We start from the raw sequence: 16,961 nt of genomic DNA on the forward strand, positions 1-16,961 counted from the left end.
CAACATCAACGGTTTTATGATCATCTGTTCTGTTTATTGTATAGAGAATGGAAACAGTATGACAGTAGTTGATGGAAATCTGTACTATGAGTTGGAGACATCAGCATCATGACTGAAGTCTCACCTGTGTAAATCTGAGCCTGGACAGAGGAAAAACCAAAAAGTAAACAATTTCGGCAGGTTTGTTTTGTGAGTCTTTCGTCAACATTGTTGGTTTTTGTAGAGATTCCCTCAGGAATTGCAGTGTTGGACAAGAGCTTGTTATATGCTTTGATGTTGGAGGTGATTGCAAATTGACTGACTGTCGTCTGCTTACACCTTTTGTGGCAGACGTGTGAATTGTATCAATAAAAAACTGACTTTATTCACACTTTTTGAACTGAAGACATTGTATCATTTAAGCATGACATTTGATAATTAACAGTTTGGTGTTATTTTTTAAAGTGTGATAAGAGTTCTCATGCAGGAAGATTTTACAAAATATTGATCAAATTGAACTTTTGGAAAAAAATGTTTGAATGAGAATTACACATAAACCATCAGGCTACTTTTTGTGAAAGTTTGGAACTGTCTGTTTATTGTAGTTTAATGAATGCAAATGTTTGAATCCTCTTGAACCAAACATGAATCAGACCTAATCAGACCAGCGTTTGAGCCAATGTCCATTTATCACTGTGTTTGAGGAAGAAGCTGTGTACACATTGTGGATAGGTGTGGATAGACTTTGGGTGACAAGTATACATTATTCACTGGCGGCATATCCGACTGACCCAAGATTGTGAAAATCGGACACAGAACCTGGTTTGCACAAAGACATTAACTGGATGATGTGTTGAGAATCTGGAGGATTACGTTGAAATACAGCCTGGTAATATATGGGTCATGTATTGTGCCTGATTTTTTTTTTTTCGTCAACAGAGGCTCTACCTCAACACACAACTGGAAGTGCATGTTTTCGCTGTGAAACAATTACACTGACTAACTGGAAATGATCAAAAACTTTACATTTACCAGATTTGTCATCACCGAAATAGAAATGCTTTAACACTCCTGGTATGAGTTGGTTTATGGAAGTTTGACTCACTTTCCATTCAACAAAACTGCTGATATATATTTTGACATATAAAAAGGTTACTGTCAAAGAAGTTTTTTTATGAATTGACGTACATGCCTTTGCGAATAATGTCATCGGGTGAGAGAACAATGTACACATGCTGTGTTGTGACTTTTACTTCAAGTGATTAATAATCAGAATTAGATTCTGAGACCTTGACACCGCGAGCAGTACCATTTAGGCGCCTCAGATCAACAAATTGGTACTGCCTCGGAAAGAAGTATTTCATCTTGTTTAAACAGGCAATATAACAGAAATAGAAGTTTATAGAGGCCTTGATTTGGTTTCTTTCACCTGGAATAAAGTTTCTGATAGCAGCGGTGGATTAGAGCAAATACCAAGACCGGAATAGCAACACAAGCAATAGTTTGATGGGAGTGATTGATAATTGCAGTCACCTAGTGGAAGGACACTGACCTGGTACGACACAAAAAAGACGTGGCAGAAATAAGACAGCAGGACCGAGTGGCCTTCAATACAGCTGGGATAACAATCTCCTGAGCAGACCTGTGGGAGAGAGTGTCAATACAGGACACATTCTGGACGTACTACTCCATATTGTAGTCATATCGCCAGGTACATTCACCACTGCCAGCTGGGTCTGGTTGTCATCCTGGCAGCTCTCACCCACACTGCCTGCTAAGTGAAACACCCAGGTGGATTCGATAAGTGGGAAACATTGACCAGGTTCAGGGAGTTGGAGAAAACTTGTCCACCTTCCGTTTCATTTTCTGATGTTTTTTATCAGCCTCCTGCTGTACGTTTTCTGTTCTTGCTGACCTTCAGTTAAAACTGCAAATTGGAGAGGATTTTTTTACAAGTAAATTGGATTCTACTGGACTAATTTGTGATGTGTGACAGTGGAGGGCTGAGTGTTCTTGCTATTGGCTGGAGTTGACACACTGTATCAGAACATTTGTTCAAGATCACATATCCATGGGTACCTGATATACATCATCAGTGCATTATCTGAAGAAACTGGACTAGGAAACTGTTCCGAATATTGAGTCTATGCAGCATGTTCCAACTGTCACAGCTTGCAGCCTAACAGAAGCAGTATAGACGGCCTATATATAAGCCATATCTATTATCAAGACTTTAATTCAAGCCATCGACTCAACTCGAGGTCCACAAGATCAGCATGCAAAGTAGTAGGGGAAGATAGCCGAGTCGTCACCTACAGTATGACCTATTGCTTGACAATCACTGGGAACAATAGGTATAACCCTTCTGTGACACAGACGAATGACTACCCCTCCGACAACACTGCCACAGGTAACTGATACAGTCATTATCATCATTATAACAGATATAAATCCACCTGAGAGAGCATGTCGTCTGCTCCTGGCAGCCATATTGATTACAAAATAAACTGTCAAAGTTATTTATCTTTGATCAGGTTTTTGTAAGAGTCTACAACTTTAAAATCTAATAGACTTTGAAGTAAAATGTATCAAGAGATATCATGCAATTATTTGGTACTTTTCCTATAAAGCTTTGCTCTTTTGATTGTAATAAGTCAGAAATAGTTTTGAAGATTAAGTAATACGGTACATACATTTACTTGAAAAAGAAACAAAATTTAAGAAAGTCCTACCATTCTAATAGTTATTTTGTACTTGTCCTCTACACATGGAAGTCATGAAACAGGAACAATGAGACAATTACCTAGTAATGTTTTCCAGCTAAAACTTACATCCATACAATTTGGCTTCAGCACACTATCCCACATCTGACACCCAAGTGCTAGGACTTGCAGCACCACTGTGCGACAACTGCTGCCACCGAGTCCCCAGCCTGAGAAGTGGGTAGTTTCCCATACATTGTAGCAGTATTGTCTAACATCACACAACCAGCTTACCTACCTACGTCAGCTGTAGCCCACTGTTTGTTTTGTGGCTGCGTGAGGGTTTCATTGGCCCGCTTCCTACATGTGAGGGGATATTTACGGAACTATTGCAGGAGCTGGATAAAAGTGTCCACATTCTCTTCATGGATAAACGTTTACCAATGGGAGCTCCTGATCGCTCACTTTACGGTCGCTCCCAGTCACTAAGAATGGCTGGGGAAGAAGAACCGACTTCTCCTCCGATTATACTTGAGGATATGAGTTTATTCTACTACCGCCAGTTGGCATCTAGTCTACAGGTAAGAAGCCAACCACCTTTACTGCCCCATGCCTGGAGCAGGCAGGTAAACCTGGCCCATTTCACAGAAGGTTATTCACTAACCAATCATCAATATAGTTATCAGTTTAGTGATTCCTTCACGGAAAAAAAGAGGTGTTTGGTTTGATTACCCATATGGGTATGATTATGACATCTATTATTAGTGTTACTATGGTTACCCATGGTGATATTGCTTTTTATTACTGTCTAAGTTGTACAATCATATTCATATACACTTCAGTGAAATACATGGGTTCATGCTTTTTCTGCCAGTCAGCCAGCTCAAGTAATATTTTGTAATATTCAAGATGTCAGTTTAGACAGCAGAAAGCCATGTGCCTGTCAGTTTGTGATTTGTGACATCTTTTGAATTTTTTGGTTAAGATATACAACATTTAAATGCATTTATGTAAGGTGGTTGTGCAGAGCAATAAAATCAAGTTGCGTTGTTAAACAATAGTATTGAAACATCTTATTTTTCATAATATTCCTTTGGCTAATGAAGAAACACTACAATTCAACTTTCCTGACAAAAATGTACTTCAACTAATATTGAAGTGCAGTTATGTCAATATAATATGTTATTTTAATTCAGCCATGTTCAAAATTAAGTATGAATCTTTTCTTCAATTACACAAATTGTCAATAACAATTTATGATGATAAATCATTACCAGGTTTCTGAAAAGACATGGACAACATTCACTTCCCACTTAACGATGATCAAAGCAGTGAATTTTTTTATACATTTTCCTGAGTTAAGAGGCCCAAGGCAATGGGTCAAACACATGACTGTGTCAGGAATCAGATTAACCCAATGTTGTATTGCCTGAACCTGGAAACCAAGCATCCAGTCAAACATATGACAGTGTGCTTGTAGTGTTTAGATTCTGCAAACACTGTACAGTCTGAAGTTAGAGACACAGTCACTGGTTTAAAGACATGACAGTGTGCCTGTATTGTTTAGATATTACTTATATCATACCACCTGAAGTTATAGGGCCAAGTATGAGCTAAAACATGAGAGTTTGTCGTTATTGTTTAATTTATCCAAATACAATACAGCCTGAAGGTACAGCCCTGATCATTGGGTCATACATGTGACAGTGTTAGGTATTGTTCACATTTTCCCAATATCTTACGGTTTGAAGTTGGAGGGTCAGGTATTGGTCATGACAGTGTCAAGTATTGTTAAGATTTTCCCAACATCTTACGGTCTGAATTTTGAGGGTCAAGTATTGGTCATGACATTGTCAAGTATTGTAAAGATTTCCCAGATACACTACAATCTGAAGATAAGGTTCAAAGCCATGGGTGTTGAGAATTACTAAGATTTTCCCAATATTGTATGGCTGAAATTAGAGACCAACACTTTGGGTCGAAAGACCTGCATTTTGGACAGTTTTGATTCCTTGCTCCACATGTTGGTCTATCTGACAAATCTGGCTACCCCACCTGGGTCAGTAAGGAGTGGTGAGAGAGGCTGACAGGTGGAGTGTTTGTCTGACCTGCCTCCAGCAAGGTAGCTGTCCATCAAGAGATCTTTGTACAGACCAGTAGAGGCTGTGGTCATTAAACTCAGTGGGCACTTATATCAGCCCCTGGAGAATTTGGTGGACCAGCTTGGTTGGATACCATTTCTTGTAATCCTAGTCAGAACTTTAGTAAAGCTGTAGTCTATTACTCCCTGAACCTCATTACATGTATTTGCCTTTCTGCCTAGCCCTATCTGCAATGGCAAAGCCCAGGTTCTGAATCTACCATCTCACTGGGTCTCCTTTTCAAAAAATCTTTTTAAATTTTGTTTTAACTTGAAGCCTTTAAGGACAAATATATCCATCCAAATAAATGCAGTGTTTGTCTTTGACTACGGTCACATCCATGGTCCTTGTCATAGGTCTCACGGTAAAGACATGTTGAGAGACAGACATAGTAAGGGCCACACCATGATACCTTGAGGCCCAAGACAGGGATATTGTTGCTGTCATTGTGTCAGAAGGATGTGTTGGTTGTAGTTAGTGTTGGTATCCATCAGCATTGTAAGCCTGATACAGACACATATCTCACCCAGGCCCTCAGTCTTGGGTTACCATTGCTATGGTGCATCTAGATTCTGTGTCACTTTGACTCACCAGCTCCACACAGCACCGTCTGTGATTATTGGCCTTAGCTATCTGCATACTTGGCAGTATGTCATGGTTATGGTTCTAGATCCATTATGTTATTGACACCACATATGGACATCTAAAGTTGTTGTTTTGCATTACACTTACAGAAAAGCATATGGCATGAAACTAGTAGTGGCACACAACTTAGTTCAGCTGCTTAGTGGGTTTTGGTTCCCTGTGTGGTTTGTTTCATTATCATGTTTATGGGAGAACAATGTGTGAAAACTGTTTGTACTTCATATTGTCTTTACATGATGAAAGATATCAGTGCCAGCACACCATAGTATCTAGGTCAGATCATACATATCTGGGAAATGAGATAACACAGCAAATATCCAGTCCATGACAAACCAAGAAAACTTGAGTAAAAGGGCCTAGCCTAACTCAAAGTATATTCGTGGTACACCATAGACCCAGGTTGGATTCCCCAGCTGAAATATCTCTGGCTCTTTGTGGCTAAAACCATTTGATTTGAAAACCAAACTTTAATAGCGACATACCTTTCAGTCTTGTAAGCTTGTAGGTCATGACTAAAATATTATTAAAAAGATGCTAATGTTCAAGCAAGTAGATAGAAGTTGTTGGCAAACACTATGATACAGAGTGAATATTGCTAAGACTCTTTTCAGGAACTCATCTAAACCTTGATCAATGTGGGCGTCACGCCGAAGGCCCGGGTTCGATTCCCCACATGGGTACAATGTGTGAAGCCCATTTCTGGTGTCCCCGACCGTGATATTGCTGGAATAGTGCTAAATGCGGCGTAAAACCGTACTCACTCACTCAATCAATCAATCAATTGCACTCACTCATGCACTTCTTCACTGGTTCACAAACTCACACCAGGCTAAGTGAGCTATGATCTAATCACTGTGTGTTTGTGTTGAGGGTGTCAGTGTCACAGTCATCAACCCTCACAGCCTCACAACCTCAACACAGCATCACACCCACTGAAGCAGGTTCATCTTGTCCCAGTATAAATGTTACCTTAGTCCACATCAATTGAAGGGGCGAGAGAGCATGTGGCAGATACTTCAAATCTCTTTTGTAATGATGATAATATTTGTCATTCATGCTTGCAAAGACCAACACTTCAAATTGATTGTTGACTGTACACCTTCATGCTTGAGGACCTCACATTTATGTGCACTTGAGAACACATTTTTTTATTTTTGTTGTTGTTAAAATCGAGTCTCATGAACATTGAGAAAAATGATTTTCCTCAGGGTGTAGTATAGCTTTGCAATACATTCTCAAATTTATCTTTCTGTCCAAATCATCACTCTGCTGGTTGTTTTGAACAGATTTTTTTTGTTAAAGTCACATCTCAAACATTTAGAAAAATGTGTTTCCTCAGGGTATTTCATAGCTTGGCAATAAACAAAGTTGTCTTTCTGCCCAAATCATTATCGTCACTCTGCTGATTTGCTCCAACTTAATATTGAGAGATGTAGAGCCATTATTTAGTTAATAATTAGTGTTACTCATCACAAATATGATTTTGATTCATATGTGTTAATATTTGATAAATTTCCCTCTATAGTAGTTCTGTCCTTCTGCTGTTGGGTAGCCTAGTGGTTAAAGTGTCTGCTCATCACGTCAAAGATGTGGGTTCAATTCCCCACATGGGTACAATATGTGAAGCCCATTTCTGGTGTCCTCCGCCATGATTTTGCTAAAAGCGACGTAAAACCATACTCACTCTGTCTTTAGGGTTGAATCCCCTTCCTGGCACTATCAAGTGTATTAAAAACAGACAGGAAAAGTCCAATAACACATGTGATAAATTGTGTTTGTAATGATACACACTAAAATAATGATTTATTTACGGACCCATAGCTCCACAGCTTTCAAAGACCATAATGTTCCATGTATTATGGAAAGAGTTCAATTTTTGTAGTCGGAATATTACCTGTTGCCAGGATGTGAGTCACCAAGATTAATCTGTTTTCTTATCGCTCTTGGAATATATCCTTAACACTGGCTGCCAGCAACACTGAGGCTCAACATTGCCAATCACATAACTATTTCATAATATTCTCCTTGATGCCTTCAACTTTTGAAGGAGTGAAGAGATAAAATTAATGAACAGGCCAATCCTTAACTTGAGTCAGAGTCTCCCAGTGTCTCTGTCCTGAAATCTGTTCCATGTTTTTTAAAGACACAATTTGCCAATCCCTCAAGTTTCTCAACCATCTGCTCCACATCATGGTGTAAAGTTTATTACTTTCTCAGTAGCTAAGTTCAAGTGTTTAGGATATGCGAATTACATAATTCCTTCAAATACACTTCTCTATTACATCATAACTGTTATTTCTGTCTAATTGATGTCCTCACACTATAAAATCTTACAATTTTCCACAGACATTCCTCCTTACTGTCAGCTGTCAATCAATCAATCCAAACGTTAGTTATATTCCACCCAAAACATGCTCGGAGTTTGCACAAGGAGGGAAATTCATCCCATCTAATATGTGCTAAAGTTTACAAAGATTTACAAAAATTAGTAGACCTTGATCTTCATGGATACAACGGCCTGTCCTGACATGTCTAATGTGATCTATTACTGGAGTCAGTGTTGTTTGATGATACAGTCATCAATACTTGATGTATCACTTGTAACAAATATAAGTCTGGACCAGGCATACCAGTATTGATGGCAAGAGCATCGACCAATTGTCTCAACACACAATGACACACCGCCATTACAAGCTCATACTGTAACACCAAATTATACGACAGTCCTCACCATGTTAATATAGTGAAAATTTGTTTTTATATCATAGAAATGAATTACTAAATTTCAAAGTGTAAATCAGCTGCAGTGATTCTGAACCAGAAGGGAGCAGTGGAATAGCCTAGTGGCTAAAGTGTTTGCTTGTCACGCCGAAGATCCGGATTCGATTCCCTAAATGGATAAATTGTGTGAAGCCCATTTCTGGTGTCCCCTGCCATGTTATTGCTGGATTATTGCTAAAAGTGGCGTAAAATCACACTCACTCAATCACTCACTCACTGAACCAGAAAGTGTTGAAAATCTAGACTTTTGTTATTTGGGGTTAAGCACAATAGTAAACGTTGGCCAGAAAGGAAAATAATACAGCCAAGGACCGAGACAGATTAAGGTCCTACTCTTCACCATAATCTCCATGTGATTTTGCTTAAATATTGATAGTGGTATAAATCCATCCAGTATTAAATCCTGAATTCCTTAATGCTATTCAAGGTTATTGTTGACATACATATGTTCAGAATCCTTGCCCATCAGCAAATCAACAATGAAACAAGAATATTTGGTAATACATGTGGGTTGCCTTCTTTCTGTCAAGTCCAATACAGTTACAACTTCAGACCAGTTACCATGAAAGCATGCATGGTGGAGGGTTTGAAGGCTACACTTATATACATTTAACACTGGGAAGTCAAGAATCTGTGTTATTCAACCTTCTAAATATACCATTTGGTCCCAGTGCCAAGAAAGCGTTGTAGCGGAGCTGAGAAACTGTATTCCTGCTCATTAACTGTGGCATGGTTTCTCCTTCTATCTGAGTCTGTGTGTGGTTTGTTCAAGTCGGAATTAATTGGAAGTGGTAATTGTTTCGGTTGATTTTTTTCAAGATTTAAATTTCTGTAGTTGATATCGTGCAGGTGCCCCTGTCAGGAGTTGAGGTGATTCAGCAATTAGGCTTGCAATAAATCATACACCCGCTGGAGTTGCGTCTGCACTAAAGGTTTACTCTTTATGAAATTCACCAAGCGTATTGCCCTGGTCACAACATCATCGGGTTGTGGGGTAGCCTAGTGGTTAAAGCGTTTGCTCTTCACCTCGAAGACCGGGTTCGATTCCCCCTCCCCATGGGTGTCCCCCTCCGTGATATTGCTGGAATATTGCTAAAAGTGGCATAAAACTATGGGTTTGATTCCCATTTTGGACATAATGTGTGAAGGCCATTTCTGGTGTCTCCTACTATTACATTGCTGGAATACTGAGACCAAAAAACAAGCTCACTTTGCACAAAACCCAACTCAGTCACTTAGTAGATTTTCTTTATCTTTATATGTGGACAATTGTTACATGAGGTTACCTGGCCAAACAGAAAAATATTTGGCTCAGTCCTTCAGGCCAGGTTAAACTAAATGGACCATCAACTTCAGAATTACAGAAATCATTCTGCCAAGCAAGAAATGAAACATTTGAGCAATCGTTCAGTTATGCCTACGTCAAACATCTCACAGTTTACTAAGTCCAAACATGTGATATCCTTCTTAGACAAAAGAAAAAACCACTTTAACACAAATATGTTTACATTACTCATTTCTCATGTGGTTTAAAGATGTTTATCAAGCAACACCAAGTTTTTGATCTCAAAAAATAATTTATGAGTATAATTTTTTCAAGCACCTGTTATGCATGATTACTGAAAGGATGTTACAGCTATGCTTTTTGCTGCTAATGTTGAACCATGCAGGGAAGTTGAAACATACCTTGAACGTCGTCAGGTACAGGTAACCATTTCACCAGGTGTGAGTGATCAGTACACATGTTTCTGTCTACAGGTAGATCCATCAATTTGGGTCATATGTATCCATAGCTATGTCCTTACCTTTCTTTGTCTGGCCCTAAATCAGCATTGTTAAGGAAATAGTGCATGGTTTGGTGTGAGGAGGAGGTTGCTGAATAATATACTGTCAGTCTGAGTGATATATATATGATTTGAATGACTGTGTGTCAACGTGCCCAGATGGTTTGGATTTGTGCTCATACTATCAACCACTGGTCTGCTTGGTTCAGATTAATTTATTAACAGGCATCTGTGATAATCACAATGCTGGAATATTACTGACTAAAACATGAAACAGGATCACTCACCTTTACTTAAAAATAATGATAATGGACATTTATGAAGTGCCTGTATCCAGACATGTGTGCATGTTAAAGACACTAAGACAATATTACCCAGGTTAACCCAAGCTGCCTGTGAGACACTAGAAGGTTAACAGTCATATGACTTATCCCACTGGGTACCCATTCACTGTTGGTTGAACAGAGGTAATTTTGACCAAGTGCCTAAGGTGAGACCACATGTGCCACATGTCCTTCATTGTGGGCCCGACTGAAATCCAAGAAACTCTCAGGAGTCAAGCTACCAACATGCTCACTCACCCATGGACTCTCCGTGACTTACTGATTTGTGACTTGGGCTCTATGTCACACCACCACTTGCTGTAAATGTTGTCACAAGAAAAAAAATTAAAAACAAGAATATTGTTCGTAACCCAATGTATATATTTACATTATAATGTTATTCACATAGAGTAGTTCCTGTCATCCTATTGGTTCCACAACATTGACAGTTTGTAGTAAACTAGCTAGTGGGTGGCTGTGTCAGCCAACTTCCAGTGTGGTGACAGAAGGCCTGTCAGCTGGACAAATATTGTTCCATTTCATGAATGTGCACTTGCTTTGATAGTTATTAGCATTCGACATTAGCATTTCATTAATGCTTTTTCTGGTGGAGATTTCCAGATTGACTGGCAACTGTTAACTGTCTGGGCATTTTGATGAACAGCCATACTAATGTATAAATGGTTAACAAATAAAATAATGATTTGCTCTTTGTTTATTCAGTGTAGCAGGGTAGCTTCATGGAAAAAGCAGTGTTCAAATATGCTAAAACCTGAGTCTGATTGCATGGTTGGGTTTATGTGAAGCAAAGTCTTTGATAGGGTTGGAACTTGGAAATATGGCATTACCGGTAGGTCGTGTTCTGTAAGAAAAATAAAATGGTGTAATGTTATAATAAGTCAACATTTACAACAGTTACCTTGACTGAATTTACTTTATGGGGGTAATGGGGTAGCCTAATGGTTAAGGCGTCCATGCCTCACATTCAAGGCCTGGGTTCGATTCCCCACATGGGTACAATGTGTGAAGCCATTTCTGGTGTCCCCCGCCATGATATTGCTGGAATGATGCTAAAAGCGGCATAACACCATACCCACTCACTCAGTTATGTTATGTTACTCATGGTTAATGACCTTGTTTAGTAATCACATGGTGTATATAGGATGACATAGCATAATACAAAGGGCATATTTCAAAATGGAATTGTTTCAACATGTCAGACAATTCCCATGACAACTAGACTCCTACTTACTGACAAATGGATGCATGCTGGTTGAGGAAGTTGTCATAGATATGGTATAATTAAGCATGAAATGTGTGTAGAACAATGCCCTCTGCCTGAGATATGGTGGGTGAATACATTATGTATCTGATTTATTCTAATGTTGTGAGTCTGATATCTGACAGCATTTGGAGATGACCTAGTGACTTTCACCTTACTGTTTGTAGAAGGTCTAACTAACTATGAGGAAAGAATGATGTATACATTTATTTACTAGAACAGAAATTACCTCCATTTCTGAGTTTCTTATCGCTGGGGATTGTAGCTAGAGATGCCCATGAGCCACATGGTTGCACTAGAGGCTAGAGATGCCCCTGAGACACAAGGTTGCACTAGAGGCTAGAGATGCCCCTGTGACACAAGGTTGCACTAGAGGCTAGAGATGTCCCTGAGCCACAGGGTTGCTATAGATGCTAGATATGCCCCTGAGTCATATGCTCCTCTGACACAGGGTTGCACTGGAGAGGCTAGAGATGCCCATGAGCCACAAGGTTGCACTAGAGACTAGATATGCCCCTGAGACACAGGGTTGCACTAGAGGCTAGAGATGCCCCTGTGACACCGGGTTGCACTGGAGAGGGTGGAGAGGTCCCTGAGACACAGGGTTGCACTGGGGAGGGTAGAGAGATCCCTGAGACACAGGGTTGCTCTGAGGAGGGTAGAAAGGTCTCTGAGGGTTGCACTGGGGAGGGTAGAGAGGTCCCTGAGAATAGGGTTGCACTGAGGAGGGTATGAAGGCCTCGGATACACAGGGTTGCACTGGGGAGGGTAGAGAGGTCTCTGATACACAGGGTTGCACTGGGGAGGGTAGAGAGGTCCCTGAGACACAGGGTTGCATTGAGGAAGGGATAGAAGTCTGAGACACAAGGTTGCACTGGGGAGGGTAGAAAGGTCTGAGACAGGGTTGCACTAAGGAGGGGAGAGAGGTTTCTGTGACACAGGGTTGCACTGAGGAGGGGAGAGAGGTCTCTGAAACTCAGGGTTGCACTGGGTTTTATAGAGAGAGAGGTTCCTTGAGACTGGCTGGACAGGTGGTGTCCATCTCTTGTTGATGTGAGTAGCCCCTATCTGCCACCTGCAGGATTGATTCCACATGTGTGCACCAATCTGACAAATGTGCCACACCTTCTTACATCAGAACCACAAACCTGTCTCATTGTCCAAGCTGAAACAAGGCTCTCCCAGGGGAATTCCTGGGTCCACAGCTCCCATGCTTTTTTTCAAGTGCTTGCAATATGACAGGATGTTTTGGTGGGACCTGGGCTTGTTCCATCTTCATGCTACTTTAGTCTGTGTTCAAGTGTGGGACTTCCAACGGTTTGCCTTCCCATAGTAACCAGTACGCCACACTAACATCAAGTATCACAGAATTGACACCTAGCTTCACTCACTCACTATCTCTAAACAGGCTATATATAGCTAATATTTGTTATTTAATAGATTGTACCGCCAGCTGTGGGGGTTGGAGTTATCTCCCTTGATGAGTTGTGACAGCACCTCCGTGCTGGAGGTTGATGCTTCCCAGTCTGACTTGGTTCAGTATGTTTTATAAATACGCCAATCTGTAAAACAGGAGCCAGATAGACCCACATAAATCTGATGACAGATGTAGATATGCATGCAGGAGAAGCTGTTTCTGGCTGTAATAGGCAGACTGACTGGTAGATTCCCAGACAAGATATTTCTGTGACTACAACTGAACGAGGAAGAGTTAATCAATAGCTTGTGACACTATCACGTTTGATTCCCTATATGTGGTCATTGTGTATTGACCATAACAGAAAACAGTGTCAATAATGGACACAGGACGCACAAAACATATATGGCACACTGGTTGATTTTTTTTTTTCTTGTTGTTTTTTTCAAAATGTGTATAACGAACTATGGTTATAATGAACTAAATTTAATCCTGAGTTTGTTATAACTTTAGTTTATTGTATTGGCTGCCCCCGGTTATTTCTTTACAATAGGGGCAGTGAAGTAACCTAGTGGTTAAAATGTTTGCTTGTCACGTTCATGGCCCAGGTTCGATTCTCCACATGGGTACAATGTGTGAAGCTCATTTCTGGTGTCACACCACTGTTATATTGCTGGAATATTGTAAAAACTCACTCACTTTAGAATAATAATATTAATGTAAAAGCACTGAATGAACACTACTAAACATATTTTTGAAATGGCATCCTAATGAAAGAAGACTTCTCATGCTAATAAAAGTACATAACTTCAGACACAAATGCATAAAAAAATACATAACATACTTTGTACTTCAGAAATGAGTGTAACAAGACTCCCTCCCTATTAATGAGCTTGTAATTACTTTCTCATTGGTGTGTGTATATGAATGGTTCATGAAGCTATTTCAAGTATGTATAACTACTGCCAGCATTGCAGAACTGTTGCATCATTGATGAAGTGGACTTTTTAACTGCCATCATTTCTGGCCACGCTGGCAGAGCTGATGACTCACAGGTCCATGTAAGCAGGGGTTTCCCCACAGCCAAGTTGGCATGGATGCCCCTCAAACACAGACTTTAACGTCCTAAACATAGGGAGGTTGTACACCCATTTCCCAGCCAACATGACATGGATGCACCTCAAGAACACAGGCTTTAACATCCTAAACATAGGGAGGTTCTACACCTCCCAGCTAACATGACATGGATGCCCCTCAAGAACACAGGTGAATGTCCTAAATATAAGGATGTTGTACAGCAATTTCCCAGCCCAGGATTGCCTGTGTTGATGGTGAAGTAGACACCGTGTCAGAGAGTAACAGTTTAAGCAGGTGCCCCCTCTGGCTTTGTGGGCCCCACAGATAGTTCTGCACTACCTGGAATCATTATTACCAGTGATAAAATAGTGATTGGCAAGATCCTCTCTTGTTCGCTGATATCCTGAGAGCGATTTGATTGCAAGAAGATTGATAGTGTATTAAGTTTTGGGGATATATTTCTTTTAGTGTGCACTGCAGCAACTATTGATCCTGTTAGTGCAGGTATATAAGGTTGATGTGGAAAGTAGTTTTAAATACCAGGAATGTAACAGTAATGTTTAAACGTGCTGGATATGAATAGACGTACATTCCAAAATACATCTGGAAGTAATATGGATAAAAACAAGATTGCTAGTACAGACTGCCATAAAAAACAGTTTTGGGAACCGATAAAGGGTTAGTAAGTGTTGCCAAGCAGGAATACAGAAATGTAATGGTACTTCTTCCACAAGGAAATTACATGCATAAAGAGTTACAGTCTATATATTTGTTCATTTAAGTAACTTGAAAAACATTGGCTAAAACAACATATATATTTTAAGGGAATTCAGAAGAAGAAAAATATTGACAGTAGATACAAAATGCTTGCTGCTTGAAGTCTGAGATAGGGTATGTAGCTATGTACCAGCTATTTGCCTTCACACACAGTCTGGAATTTTGTACCAGTTTATTCAGTGTGATATTTGAATCCTAACCCATGTCCTAACATTTTAACACTCATGGTAAAATATGTTTGATAAATAATGAATTCATGGTTAATACCACATGCATTAAAGACTGATCTTGTAACGAATACCCATAACAAAATCATCTCTTGATAATGTTCTCTAGGCCTCTATGAGTTGCTGTGCAGAGTTATGTCCCTTAGTTGTCCCAGAGTCCAGCCTCTCTCTGGGTTCAAGTCCTCACTATGTTTCTTGGTTTGTCAGCATTATACCCATGCTTGTGGATTACATTATAATGGTAAAAGTCTGAGACCTGCATCACGTCAGGCTATCCTTTTACATCATACTGATAAAGCAGGGGCGGTGGGGTAGCCTAGTGGTTAAAGCGTTTGCTCATCATGCCGAAGACCCGGGTTTAATTCTCCAGTGAAGCCCATTTCTGGTGTCCCCCGCCATGATATTGCTGGAATAATGCTTAAAGTGGTGTAAAACCCAACTCACTCCCTCACTCCAGATACAGCATCTTTACAGGCTGGGTGTGGCATAAAACTAAATTCACCCACTCACTCACTCACTCACTCTTTACAGGTAACTGAAATAACTGGTCAAAAAAAGAATTCAACCAAACTCAGTTACTCACTCTCTGGCTCAATAATCTGGAAGCCCATCCAGTCTTTTTATGTCCCTCTTTGTCAAAGAGCAATAGGTTGAGTACACATGGTAAAACAGATCTATTTCAGTTTGACTCTCCTCTCAACCAAACATGACCTGTGGTTTCATTCTGTGAGAAGGTTGAGAATTACTCATAAGGCAATAAAATGTCAGTCCATAAATGTTCTGTTCCATGTGTGATATCCTGTGTCTCCAAGTAACCATCACCACATGGACTTGGTCATCTGAAGGCCTGGGAAACAAAAGAATGTCACTGTGGAAGTAGTTGTGTGGGGAGTTTCATTGAGATGCTAACAATGGCAGCCATGTTTGTTTTCCACAAGTGGAACAGTTTGACTCTCTGCCTTTCTTGCCATAAGCATTACTTGAATTGAAACAAGCAGGACAATGAAATACTTGGGATAACTTCTTGTGCCTATTTAAGTGACATTTTCTGCAACGAGATGGAAGGCAGGAAATATCTTAATTGAATGTTAATCGCAGTCTTATGCTTCAGTGTTTTGACAAAACCAAAACAAATTTGTGATCTTTTGATGCTTTGCCCCAAACAATTATAAATCATCAATTGGAATAATGTTTGCCAGATTATGTATTTTTAGATTTTCCAGCTTAATACAAACTTCCGCAGAAGGATAAAGCAGAATGATGAGCTTGAAATAACTCATCACACTTCAGTTTGAGTTTAATGTGATGGCAATGCATAGTGTCTTCAGCCCCAGTCTGGAAACTGTTGCAGTACAATGTTAAGGGGGATCTGCATTAGTAATATACCTCTAAGTCTGTATTGTTAAAGTTACTTTTATTCTTAATTTTTAATACTGGTATAACTTGTGAGCGTTTTCATGTATTAATATGTTCTATGTATTATGGTAAAGATGCACTTCCAATGTTATGTAGGATGTCTCAAATATTTCAAACATGACAACAGAATAAGAACGAAAATTAGTCTGGATGACTAAGAGGATTAGTTTGTAATTATTTATTTGTGTTCTGTTTTCTTTGTTGAACTGACCAATCAACATTAACATGATATTTCATCAAAGGAATTCCATAATCAGAGCCTGTGGCACAAGTTTCAATTAGACACAGTCGCCAGCTAAATAATAAATAGTCTTTCTGTTACCCAACTCTACTCGGCTTCATTATACATCAATTTGTATGTTGCAGACATGTTATGAATAAGGTAGTCTGACTTTCAGCTGGTACTGTCA

The 16,961-nt window shown here is 39.7% G+C and overlaps 1 protein-coding gene across 1 annotated transcript in view; it reads left to right on the forward strand.

Annotated features, from left to right (window-relative positions):
* The first annotated feature begins 2,818 nt into the window (after window positions 1–2,818).
* Window positions 2,819–16,961, forward strand: part of LOC124281935 (rhotekin-like) — a 49,268-nt gene continuing 35,125 nt past the window's right edge. The window contains exon 1 of the mRNA XM_046717941.1: window positions 2,819–3,262. Within this exon, the coding sequence (XP_046573897.1) occupies window positions 3,107–3,262 (156 nt within the window). The 5' untranslated portion in view covers window positions 2,819–3,106. The remainder of the gene's footprint in view (window positions 3,263–16,961) is intronic.

This window comes from Haliotis rubra, unplaced genomic scaffold, assembly GCF_003918875.1.
Source record: "Haliotis rubra isolate DU_JTF1 unplaced genomic scaffold, ASM391887v1 Scf290, whole genome shotgun sequence".
NCBI lineage: Eukaryota > Metazoa > Mollusca > Gastropoda > Lepetellida > Haliotidae > Haliotis > Haliotis rubra.